The 12,747-nt window shown below is 40.5% G+C and overlaps 1 protein-coding gene across 3 annotated transcripts in view; it reads left to right on the top strand.

Moving 5' to 3' along the window:
• The window catches only part of FAM114A1 (family with sequence similarity 114 member A1), an 89,185-nt gene that overhangs the window by 41,296 nt on the left and 35,142 nt on the right, over window positions 1-12,747 (top strand). For all 3 annotated transcript variants that reach the window (XM_007522790.3, XM_060188216.1, XM_060188217.1), the window contains 2 exons: window positions 5,423-5,557; window positions 9,352-9,504. In XM_007522790.3, coding sequence (XP_007522852.1) covers window positions 5,423-5,557; window positions 9,352-9,504 — 288 coding nt within the window. The remainder of the gene's footprint in view (window positions 1-5,422; window positions 5,558-9,351; window positions 9,505-12,747) is intronic.

Here is a 12,747-nt window from a genome sequence, read left to right as displayed (position 1 = left end):
ATTTATGCAGAAAAGAGTTCTGTCAATATTTTCCTCTAAGTATCTGATAGTTTCTAGTCTAGCATCCAAGTCCTTGATCCACTTGGAATTTACTTTTGTATTTGGTGAAATACAGTGGTTCAGTTTCATTCTTCTGCATGTTTCAACCCATTTTTTCCAACACCATTTGTTGAAGAGACTCTGCTTTCCCCATTTAATAGTCATTTAATTTGTCAAAGATTAGATGTCCATAGGTGTCGGGGCTTACTTCCAGGCTCTCAATTCTATTCCACCGGTCAGTATGTCTATTCATGTTCCAGTACAAAGCAGTTTTGATGACAATGGCCCTATAATACAATTTGAGATCTGGGAGTATGATGCCTCCAGTTCTGTTCTTTCTTCTCAAGATTGTTTTGGCAATTATAGGTCTTTTCTGGTTCCAGATAAACATTTGTAGCGTTTGTTCTATTCTCCTAAAAATGTGGTTGGGATCTTGATGGGGATAGCATTAAATTTATATATGGCTCTGGGTAGTATAATCATTTTGATGATGTTAATTCTTCCAGCTCATGAACATGGAATATATTTTCACTTCTTTGTGTCATTTTCAATTTCCTTGAGTAGTGACTCATAATTTTCAGTATATACGTCGTTCACTTCTTTGGTTAGATTTACTCCTAGATATTTTATTGTTTTTGTTGCTATAGTAAAAGGAACTGATTTCTGGATTTCAATTTCTTCTTATTTAGTGTTTGCATAGAGGAATGCCACTGACTTTTGAATGTTAATTTTGTAGCCTGACACCTTACTGTATTGCCTGATGATTTCCAAAAGCTTCTTGCTGGATTCCTTATGTTTTTCCATGTATACTATCATGTCATCTGCAAATAGGGAGAGTTTGACTTCTTCTCTTCCAATCTGTATCCCTTTAATTCTTTGCTCCTGCCTGATTGCTATGGCAATAACTTCCAACACTATGTTGAATAGTAATGGTGATAGTGGGGGGTAGCCCTGTCTAGTACCTGATCTGAGGGGAAATGCTTCCAGTTTTTCACCATTGAGTATGATGTTGGCTGTAGGTTTGCTATATATAGACTCCACTATCTTCAGGAATTTTCCATCTATTCCCATTTTTTGTAGTGTTTTGATTATAAAGGGATGTTGTATTTTGTCAAAGGCTTTCTCTGAATCTATTGATATGACCATGTGGTTTTTGGTCTTGCTTTTATTGATGTGGTGGATCACGTTGATTGATTTACGTATATTAAACCAACCTTGCATGCCTGGGATGACCCCACTTGGTCATGATGAACAATCTTTTTAATATACTGCTGTATCTGGTTGGCTAGAATTTTGTTCAGTATTTTAGCATCTATGTTCATCAGAGATATTGGTCTGTAGTTTTCTTTTTTGGTTGTGTCCCTGTCTGCTTTTGATATCAGAGTGATGTTGACTTCATAGAAGCAGGAAGGTAGTATTCCTGTGTCTTCAATCTTCTGGAAGACTTTTAAAAGTAGAGGTCTTAACTCTCTCTTTAAGGTTTTGTATAATTCATTTGTAAACCCATCTGATCCAGTACTTTAATTTTTGGGAAGGTTTTTGATAACTGTTTCAATTTCATTAGCTGTGATGGGCCTGTTCATGTTATCTACTTCCTCTTTACTTAGTTTTGGAAGTTTATGCATATCTAGGAACTTGTCCATTTCTTCCAGGTTCTCTAGCTTGGAGGCATATAGTTGTTCATAGAATCCTCGAATGATATGTTGAATTTCTGTGGTGTCTGTTGTGATATCTCCTGTTGTTAAAATTCGTAAGCTCTTGCTGGCCGAGTAGCTTCACGGGCAGGTAACAGAGACGACCAGACACACGGCTGGGCAGGGAAGCTGTATTTCTTTATTCAGGAACAACGATTCATAAACTAAGACAAACTAATCACCAAACAGAACTCTGCTGTCTCTTTGTGGCGGCACAAGCACTCTCTCTTACTTTGGAACTCTCGAACTCTGAAACTCTTCCACTGTGGAACTCTCTCTTACTCTGTAACTCTGAAACTCTCGAACTCAGGAACCCTCTCTCGGGGTTCCTTGGGGCGGGGCCAAGCGGGCCCTCGAAATTAACTGAATTGATCTAATTCTCTTGGCGGGGGAGGGCTAGAACAAACCAATGTAAAGCATACGACAATTCCCCCTTTTCTCTTTAACTAAATGACTATAGTATCAAGGGTGTGGGGTGAACAGAAACATATATCATACAGGCATTTTTTTTTTAAAAAAAGAAACTGGCACAAACATGGAGAAACATGTAAGTAACAAGAACCAGTGTACTGCTAAGGGAAGGCCTGAGGGGGCCATATCTGCCTCTGTGGGCTAAACTTTATCAGCTTAAAAAAAAACATTTCTTGCCTCTGGGGGGCTACTTGCCTTGACGGGCATTTGCATGGGGGCGGGGAACGGCCTAGAGTCCCAAAGGCAGCTGGCTGCAACTTACTTACTATGAAACAAAACTTGTTATTAGCATATCTACTGCACGATCCAACGTTTTTAGTAGAGAAGGAATTTGAGACTTTTACATATTAACAACGTCTTTTAACCTTTTGTTACACCCATTCAAGATGGAGACACACCCTAGGTGTGGGCCGGAGAGGAAACCTCAGGCATGAGAATAATTAGCATAGCCATTGTGCGATCTACCATTTCTAATAGAGAAGGTAGTGGAGAGTTTTACATATCAACAAGTCTATTTAACCTTTTGTTTAGACCAACTTAGTTAAAATATATTGATTGTTAACTAAATTTTACCTCAGACTTTAAATGTAAGTTAATTTTATCTTTATGAGAATTATATTGAAAACCTTTTTCATTTAACTTTGTCTAGTAAGAATTTATCCTTAAAGTTACTGTTTACCAAACTTTAAACACACACATAAACATGGTCATTAATACACAAGGAGAGAAACCTTTGTTACGAAGACATGTCATTTTAAACACGAATTTAAATCTGTACTGTCTTAGTTGTTGGGGGGGGGGGGGGTTCACCATCCGGAGGTGGCTTCCCGCACAGCTTCACTTTTAGGAATTGCAGGTTGCGATCTCTGCACAAATCTCTGCATACTCCAGCTTGTCTGCCTTCAGACCGGACCAGCAGCTGGAGATCTCGTGTGCCCAGTTTTGGCAGGGAGCCCGGGCGTCCGGGAGGCCCGGGATGGTTCCAGAATTTATAGCAAGAGGGCAGGCAGGCCAGTTTTGTAGATGGCATGGGCCTAGGTGCCCAGGGGTGGCGGCCATGATAGGCCGCCGTGGCCCTGCCCCATGGCCCTGCCATGTCTGCTGCCCTGTTCGCAAAGCCGAGCAGCGTGGAGGGATCACGCATCCAGTGCCATGCGCCACGCGGTGGAGAGCCGGCTCCTGTGGGCTGGCCTCAGGCTCTTGCGTGTTGGCCTCGGGCTCCAGGGGCTCTTGTGTGCTGGCGTCGGCCTCCTGTGGGCTGCGGGGCTGTGGGCCTGCGGGCACCGTGCGCGGGGTTGTCTGGGCCCAGCTGGCTGGCTGGCTGTTTAACCAGGTGGAAACAGCAGCTCCGTGCCTCGCCTCCTGCCCGCTGGCTCTTCCCGCTGGCTGTTCTGAGTTCCCCCCGAGTGAGTGGAAACCACAGAGTGGTCCAGAGATAAATGTTCCAGAAACAGCAAAACAGTCTCGTGAAGAAAGAGCAGAGGCCTTTGGAGATCTCTTCACAAGCAGAAGAGAAATTGTCTTTACTTATCTGAGAGATGCGCAGGTCAGGTCCATGTGGGCGCCATTTGTTGTTAAAATTTTGAGGCTCCCCACCTGCAGAGAAGTCACTTCACAAGCAGTGAAGTAGGTCTGCAGGTGTCTATCTTTCTCTCCCCTCTCTGCCTTCCCCTCCTCTCTCCATGTCTCTCTGTCCCATGCAAAAACGATGACATCAATAACAACAACAATAAAATAACAAGGGCAACAAAAGGGAAAATAAATATTTTAAAAAATAAATAAACAGGAACCAAAAAAGTAAGAATAGAGCAGATGATAATAGGGATTTCTGGTGGATAGAAGCTAGGACGTCTATTTTAGGTATGTTACTAGGGATGCATGCACTTTTTAAAAAGATTTTTAAAAATATTTATTTATTTATCCCCTATTGTTGCCCTTGTTGTTTTATTGTTGTAGTTACTATTGTTGTTGTTGTTGGATAGGGCAGAGAGAAATGGAGAGAAGAGGGGAAGACAGAGAGGGGAGAGAAAGATAGACATCTGCAGACCTGCTTCACAGCTTATGGGGTGGGGAGCTGGGGGCTCAAACTGGGATCCTTTCGCCAGTATTTGTGCCACCTGCGCTTTACCCTCTGTGCTATGCCTGACTCCCCGCATGCACTTTTTTTTTTTTTAGATGGTCAGGAATCAGGGAGGTGTTGAGCAGTAGGGCACATAACTTGTATGCCTGATGCCCTGAGTTCTGTCTCTGGCACCAAATAATAGTAAGGACAAAAACAAGATAGATCATCATAAATGGTAGAGCAGTGTGTTAATGCCTCTCCTTCTCTCTCGTGCGCTTTTAATCAAACAAATAAGTTACTTATTTACTGGATAGAAACAGAAATCAAAACAGAAGGGAGAGAGAGAAGGAAAAAGAGAGACACCTGCAGCAGTGCTTCACCACTTGTGAAGCTTCCCCCCTGCAACTGGGCACTGGGGACTCGAACAGTGACAATAATAATAATACCTACAACAATAAAACAACAAGGGCAACAAGAGGGAATAAATGAATAAATAAATATTTTTTAAAAAAGTTTTTTTTCAAACAAAAGCAGAAACTGATTCCCCTATTAATTTTCTCTGAGGTATATATTAGTTTATAGTCAGTAAAATTAACCTAAAATATGCTTTGTGTTTTTTCCCTAAGTATAATTTTTTTTTATTTAAGAAAGGATAAATTAACAAAACCATAGGGTAGGAGGGGTACAACTCCACACAATTCCCACCACCCAATCTCCATATCCCACCCCCTCCCCTGATATCTTTCCCATTCTCTATCCCTCTGGGAGCATGGACCCAGGGTCATTGTGGGATGCAGAAGGTAGAAGGTCTGGCTTCTGTAATTGCTTCCTCGCTGAACATGGGCGTTGACTGGTCGGTCCATACTCCCAGTCTGCCTCTCTCTTTCCCTATTACGGTGGGTCTCTGCCTAAGTATAATTTTTATAAGGTTCTGTGATCTACAAATTATATGGTGTATTCTCTTCTATGACAAAGAAAATCAGATTAAATGGATGACAAATCTCCTGATGAGAGAAAAACAAAAGTAGTGACTAAAAAAAAAAAAAAAGACTTTATATTGAGTTTTATATTTGAAGGTGGTGTCACATAGGACTGCTGACTGCTGAGAAACAGCCAAATGTAAACATGTAATTTCATGCAATTATCTCACCTGCAGGGGAAAAGCGTCCTAACAGGTGGTCTCGATGCTTTGGAATTCATCGGCAAGAAAACCATGAACGTCCTTGCAGAAAGTGACCCAGGCTTTAAGCGCACTAAGACGCTCATGGAAAGAACCGTTTCTTTATCTCAGGTTGGATTCTATAGACTTTTACAATGTTTTCTTTCAGTGAACAAATCAGTGCAATTTTATTTATTTCTCAGTGACTTTTCTGAAACTCACCATTCAAATCTAAAAGATGCAAAACAGTACAGTTAAAATTGAGATTCTAATGCAGGGAGCCAGGCAGTAGAGCACAAATGTTATCATGTGTATGGATCCAGGTTCAAGCCCTTGGTTCCCACTTGGAGGCGGGGGAGGAGAGCTTCATGTAATGGTAAAGCAGGTGACTCTCTTCCTTTCTCTCCCTATTAACCTTGCCTCCCCTCTCAATATCTGTCTGTATTTTTAAAAAGGGGGAGAAGAAAGCACACCAGAGCCTGTGCAAGATGTCTGCCAGAAATGGTGGATTCCTTATGCAGACATCAAGCCCCAGTGAGAACTCTAGTGGCAATAAAAATAAATAAATAAATAAAATTATGTTGCACCAAAGGAAAAGACTCTGGGGAAGTTGAGGGGCAGCCTTCAGCTCGTGGTGCATGATGATGGAAGAGAACCTATGCTGAGGGTAAAAGTGTTTTGCGGAAAATTGAGAAGTGTTACCCATGTATCAACAATTGTACTTATTAGTGCCTCCAATAAAAAGAAAAAAATAAATAAAATTTACTAGATTAAAAAAGATTCTAATACAATCCTTTCACTGACTACTTAGTTCTTTATAGAAGACAATGACTGTTGTGGGCCAGGTGGTAGCACAGTGGGTTAAGCACACATGGCCCGAAGTGCAAGGACCAGTGTAAGAATCCCAGTTCCAGCCCCCAGATCCCCACCTGCAGGGGGGGGCTGCTTCACAGCTGGTAAAGCAGGTCTGCAGGTGTCTTTCTCTCCCCGATCTGTCTTCCCCTTCTCTCTTGATTTCTCTCTGTCTTATCCAACAACAATGACCTCAATAATAGCAATAATAATAACTACAACAACGATAAACAACAATGGCAACAAAAAGGAAAAAATAGCCTCCAGGAGTAGTGGATTTGTAGTGTAGGCACCGAGCCCCAGCAATAACCCTGGAGACAAATAATAATAATAGTTAATTTTAAAAAAGAAGACAAGCACTGTTTGTCAACAGTTTGTAACCTTCATATGGATACTGTCAGAGATACCACACAAATGTAGAGGAAGATAGAGGTATATATATGTGTGTGTGTGTGTGTGTGTGTGTGTATATGTATATGTATATTTGTCAATAGCTTTCTATGAACACTGCCAGTAATATCATGGAAACACAGAGAGAGGTGTAGAGATACATGTATGTATGTACATACTGTATACTTAGCCAGCCTAGTGCTATCATACTAACTACATGATTGTCTCTTGTATCACTTGCTGAGTAATTTCTCAAAGAGTATTCCACATGTGCCATTTGTCTATCTGCTCAGGCTGTGATAACAGAGTACTATAGGCCTGGTAACTAAAGCAGCACATACTTATCTGCAGTGTGGAAACTGGAAGGTACGAGATCTGCATCTGACAAGGACCTACTTCCTGTCATAGACTGCAGTCTTGCTGTGACTCCTCATGGCAGAGAGGAGACGAGATTCTCTGGGTCTCTTGTACAAAGGCACTAATGGCATTCCTGAGGCTCCTGCCCCCTTAACGATTTAATCACCCCCAAGGGTTGTACCATCAAATACCATCACAGCTGGGTTAGGCTTCAGCCTAAGAATTTTGAAAAGGTGGGTGAATCACGCAAGCATTCATTCCATAGCTCATTGTATTTATCCCATCCTGCTCGAATTCATTTGCTAGCTGCATAAGTTTGTGCAAGTTTAACTCTTCTGTGCCTCAGTTTACTCACCTATGTGGTGGGAAGAACCGCCTGTAGAAAGAATGAGAAATGGAAGGAGGTTAAACTAAATATTGTAGCAATTCAGACTAAATAGGTCATAGTATAAATTTCCATAGTAGAAATTTAGAAATGGAAATAAGCCATTTCCCTATCATTTTGTTATTTTGCCACCACCAAGTAAGTCAGCAATCTCAACAACAATACTTGGGCTTTATTATATCAAAAATCCCCAGTGATGATTTTGATAGTACTGTTTTGATAGTGTGTGTGTGTGTGTGTGTGTGTGTGTTTACAGCAGGGATAAAACCCAAGGGCTCATACAAGTGAAACATGAGCTGCATTTATTACTCTAAAATTCAGAGCTTATAGACTTAAACTAAGAGGCCAGGAAGACAGCACTATGGTTATGCAAAAGACTTTCATGCCTGAGGCTCCAAGGTCTCAGATTCAATCTCCAGCATCAACATGAGCCAGAGTAGAGTAATGTTCTGGTTAAAAAAACAAACGAACAACAACAAAAAAAAAAAAACCACCAGACAGGTCGGAGATTCCTATTTATTTATTTATTCATTTATTTTAAAAAGGAGACATTAACAAAACCATAGGACAAGAGAGGTACAACTCTACATAGTTCCCACCACCAGATCTCCGTATCCCCTCCCCTCCCCTGATAGCTTTCCTATTCTTTATCCCTCAGGGAGTATGGACTCAGGGTCATTGTGGGATGCAGAAGGTGGAAGGTCTGGCTTCTGTAATTGTTTCCCCGCTGAACATGGGCATTGACTGGTCGATCCATACTAGGTGGGAGATTTCTATCTGTAGTCCAGTGAATTTCTGGGTAACAGCCTCCTCAAGGACCCAAAAGGAGAATGACTGTTTCAATGACACATAATCAAAATCTGTTCTTGTGATCTTCCCCTGGTGACCAGTTCTTCACAGACATTACAGAACCCTATGAACTGAATGCCTCAGTAAACTTGATGCGGTGTCAAATAAAAGGTGCTTTTAGAATCAAAGAAAGCAATATAGCAATAAGGAATGACTGAGAAAATTGTGTTCATTCTGTTGTCTTTTCATTTAATCAACAACAATAAGTAATAACTGGAAGGCTAGCAAGATAGGTCACATAGATAGTGTGCCTGCATTGTCATAGACAACCCAGGTTCAAGCCTGGCCCCCACCACAGAGGAAACTTCAGTGTTTTGGTGTCTCTCCTTCCCTGCCTCTACCTCTCTGCCTCTGTCTCTCTCTTTGTATCAGACAAAGTTGACCAAGAATAGTGAAGCCCTGGCAGTGACAAAAACAGTAACAACAGCAAAACTGGATAAAATGATCAGCATGCAGTATGGAGAGAAACTCAGTTCACCATTGTATTTCTGGAAATCAGTCTGAGAACTGAGATGTTAACATATTTATGTTAAGTATCTGGTGGGAAATATATTGTGAACTCATATTTTGTTCGTTTTTTTCATCACAGATTTTTTAAAATAATGTAATAGTGTGACTTGGATAAAAATCAGAACAACTTAATTCTGCTTTGACATTTGCCCACATACAGAAACTTTTAATTAATCCTGACCCAAGATTAAACTTGCCCAGTATACAGAAAAATTGTGCACTTAAAAAAAAAATCTGCTAATTTTTTTTTTATCTACTTATTTTAGGAAGTAAGAATAATCATGGAAAACATATCAATGGAAACCACTGTTAAGCTTTTTGTATTCTTCCCAAACCTATTCCTAGGTATAGAATTTTTGCTCGCACAGAATGTCATATACAAATTAAATATATAAAATTTAAAGTGAAATACTGTATAAAAATCACCAGTTGAATCAATTTAAAAAAAAGTCATCCTTTAGAATTTCCATAGTGCCTAACCCATACCTTTCTCAAATTCAAAGTCAGTCTTCATCCCCACCACCATCATGCTGTGTCCAGGAAATGGGTCATTTAAAGTATGCAAATTTGTGTATTTCTGTAGATGTTACGGGAAGCTAAGGAAAAAGAGAAGCAGAGACTGGCTCAGCAGCTCCCAGATGAGAGGACTGTACATTATGGCCTGCTGTTTGATGAGTATCAAGGCCTGTCACACCTAGAAGCCCTGGAAATTCTGTCCAATGAAAGTGAAAGCAAGGTATGCCTGCACCAGTCATTTGAAATAACATGCTCAGAATTGTGTTTTCTTAAGCATGAAAGAAACTGGGAAATCTGCCATGAAAATACCTAATTTTTAGACTTCCATTATTATATAATATATTATTATGCAAAAGTCACAAATATTAAATAGTGTCCCCTCTTGCTTCATATTATTTCCATCCTGTCCTGTGCCCAACTATTAACTCATCCCAGTCTGAAGAGGGTCAGAACAACCAGAATCATTCCTGCCCCCAATTCCCAGTGCAAAAGGCATCTCTAAATCTGGGCTGCCAGACTCCTCCATGCCTCCTCCTGGTGATTTAGTACCCAGATCAGAGCACCCTGTCAGACCCTGTCTTAATTCCTGCCAAATGAAAGCAAAGCAACTCGTGTTTCCTCCAAACTGCAGGGTTTTAATATGTCTAGTTTATGAGCTAGAAAGTCATTTATTCACCCACTTATTAGAATGCCTGCCTGGCAAAGACAGGATTAGGTTACTGGAAGATAAAGTTCTATTTGGGAAGGAATGGTCCTGGATAGGAACCTGGGCAATGACTGAGAAGCCCTGCACTTCCACATTATCTCACTGTGTTCCCAAGAATGTTCAAACTTGAACAGTACATGTCACCATGTTTTGGTGATTTGTTGATGTTGTTGTTGTTGTTTACAGTTTTATTTAGTTTGTTTGCTTCTCCTATATGATTATGATTACAATCTTTTAATGGTTAATGGCTTACCCTACAGTCTTTAACACATAGGCATAGATAAAGCTGGGGAGATAGCATAATGGTTATGCAAATGACCTTCATGCCTGAGGTTTCAAGGTCTTAGGTTCATTCACCAGCACCACCATAAGCCAAAACTGAGCAGTACTCTGGGAAAACAAAACAAAACAAACAAAACTCATCTCCTTTTGAGTGGTGTCATCCTGTCCCTCTCCCACCTTCCCCAGTGTCCTTTGCTTTGGTGCAATGTGTGTCACACCAAGTCCAAGTTTCACCTTAAGTTTCCCTTTTCTGTTCTGTTTTCTTAAGTTCCACCTATAAGTGAGATCATCTGAAATTGGTCTTTCTTTTCCTTTCTTGTCTCACCCAACATGATGCCTTCAAGTCCTTTTTTTTAATTTAAATTAATAAGAGTATAAATTAACACCATTCCTACCACCAAAGGTCTGTGTCCCCACCCCGCACCCCCCTATAGTAAAGCTGAAAATCTACCCTCACCTTCCACCCAGAGTTTTTTACGTTGGTGCCATACTCCAAACTCAGTCAAATTCTACTTTGTGTTTCCCTTTCTGTTCTTCTTTCTCAACTTCTGTTTGTGAGTGGGGTCATCCCATACTCACCTTTCTCTTTCTGACTTACCTCACTTAACATAATTCCTTCTAGCTCCATCCAAGATGGGTCAGAGAAGGTAGGTTCTTTATTCTCAATAGTTGTGTAGTAAGTCCTGATCAAGTCCTGATTTTTTAAATATTTTATTGGGGGAGGTAGATAGCATAATGGTTATGCAAAGCAACTCTCATACCTGAGGCTGGCTCCAAAGCCTCAGGTTTAATCCCCCACACCACCATAAACCAGAGCTGGAGAAAAATATTTATTTTAATTTAATGGTGGGAGGAGTACAGAGGGCAATGTACAGAGACAGAGACCAGAGCACTACTCAGCTCTGGCTTATGGTGCTGGTGCTGAGGATTGAACCTGGGGCATAATGACTCAGGCATAAAAGTTTTTGCATAACTATTATGTTATCTCTCCAGCCTTGGTGATATTTTAAAGGAATCTAGATGGGCTGCATTTATATGTGCATATCCCTTTATTTCGCACACACTTTACATGGCACTTATCAAGGTTTAGTTATCAAGGTTTAAACTTACTAAGTCATGAGGACCAGGAAATAGTTCATTGGTAGAGGACACTCTTCACCACGTACAAAGACCTCAGTTTGAATCTCTAACAACCACATGGAAGCACCATGAAAAAGGAAAAGCTTCATGAGCAGTGTATTAGTGCTGTGGTATTTCTCTGTCTGTCTGCCTGCCTGCCTCTCTCACTCACTTTCGGAAAAAAGAGTCTGCTGGGAGTGGTGGAATCATACAGGCACAAAGCCTCAGCAGAAAACTCTGGTGGCAAAAAAAAATAAAAGTATTAAGTCCATTTCATTGTGTATTCAGCTTTTGGGGGTGAATATCCGACTGACTGAACTCTGCGGTGTTTTTCCAGTAGAAGCTACATAACCTTTGGATTTCCTGGGAGGGGCTGTGGGCCATGTGTGTGACATCCGCTGGGGACAGACAACTCTTCAAACAGGAAGTGAACCTTAGAGTGGAGAAGTGATTTTTTTCTACTCTTTCTAGGTTTTGTATGATATTAACTGAACTTTGTAGAGGTTGAAATGTTGCTGCTCCCTTAAACATACAGAGATAATCTCTGCCCTGTAATAGGCAATGGAGACTCTAGCAAGATGGAAATACCCCAAATGTGTTACCGTTTGTTTATTTCCTTCTTTTGGTTAACCATGCCCATTGGTAGTTAACCAATAACATTCATGTAGTCAAACTGTTAGATAATCTTTTTTTTTTTTGCCACCAGGTTTATTATTGGGGTTTAGTGCCAGCACTACAAATCCACCACCAGACACTTTTTCCTTTTTCTTTTTTAAATTTCATTCATTTATTTGATAGGACAGAGAAAAATTGAGAGAGGAAGGGGAAGTAGGGAGATATAAAGATAGATATCTTCAGACCTGCTTCGCTACTTGTAGAATGTCTGCCCTGCGAGTGGGGAGCGGGAGCTTGAACCCAGGTCCTTCCGCATGGTATTGTGTGCACTCAACTGGGTGAGTTGATGATCTTTGGTTTTGGTTTCTAGATTATATTTTTAAAAATTTAAAATCATGACTCATAGGAGATAGGAGATGAATACAAATTAAAGAATTTATTTGCAAGTTCAGTAATTAAATAAACCAGAAAGATACAAAGTCTACCTACTCAAGGGAAAATCAAAGAAGCATAGATTTGCATGTTGGGAGTAAAGCATTTGTGGAATGAACGTGCAGATGGACGTAACTATGGCTTTTCTTTCTTTTTTTTTTTTTAACACACTTTTGGTTCTTTTTCTTTTTTTAAAGTCTTTTTTAATGCAAGCATGTTCTTTATTATCATCTTTCATTATTGGATAGAAGACAGGAATTGAGAGGGGAGGGGGAAACAGAGAGGAAGAGAGACACCTGCAGCCCTGTT

The sequence above is a fragment of the Erinaceus europaeus genome, chromosome 3 (assembly GCF_950295315.1).
Source record: "Erinaceus europaeus chromosome 3, mEriEur2.1, whole genome shotgun sequence".
Classification (NCBI taxonomy): domain Eukaryota; kingdom Metazoa; phylum Chordata; class Mammalia; order Eulipotyphla; family Erinaceidae; genus Erinaceus; species Erinaceus europaeus.
Note: the sequence above shows the minus strand (reverse complement) of the source record. Positions and strands in the feature narration are given on the sequence as shown.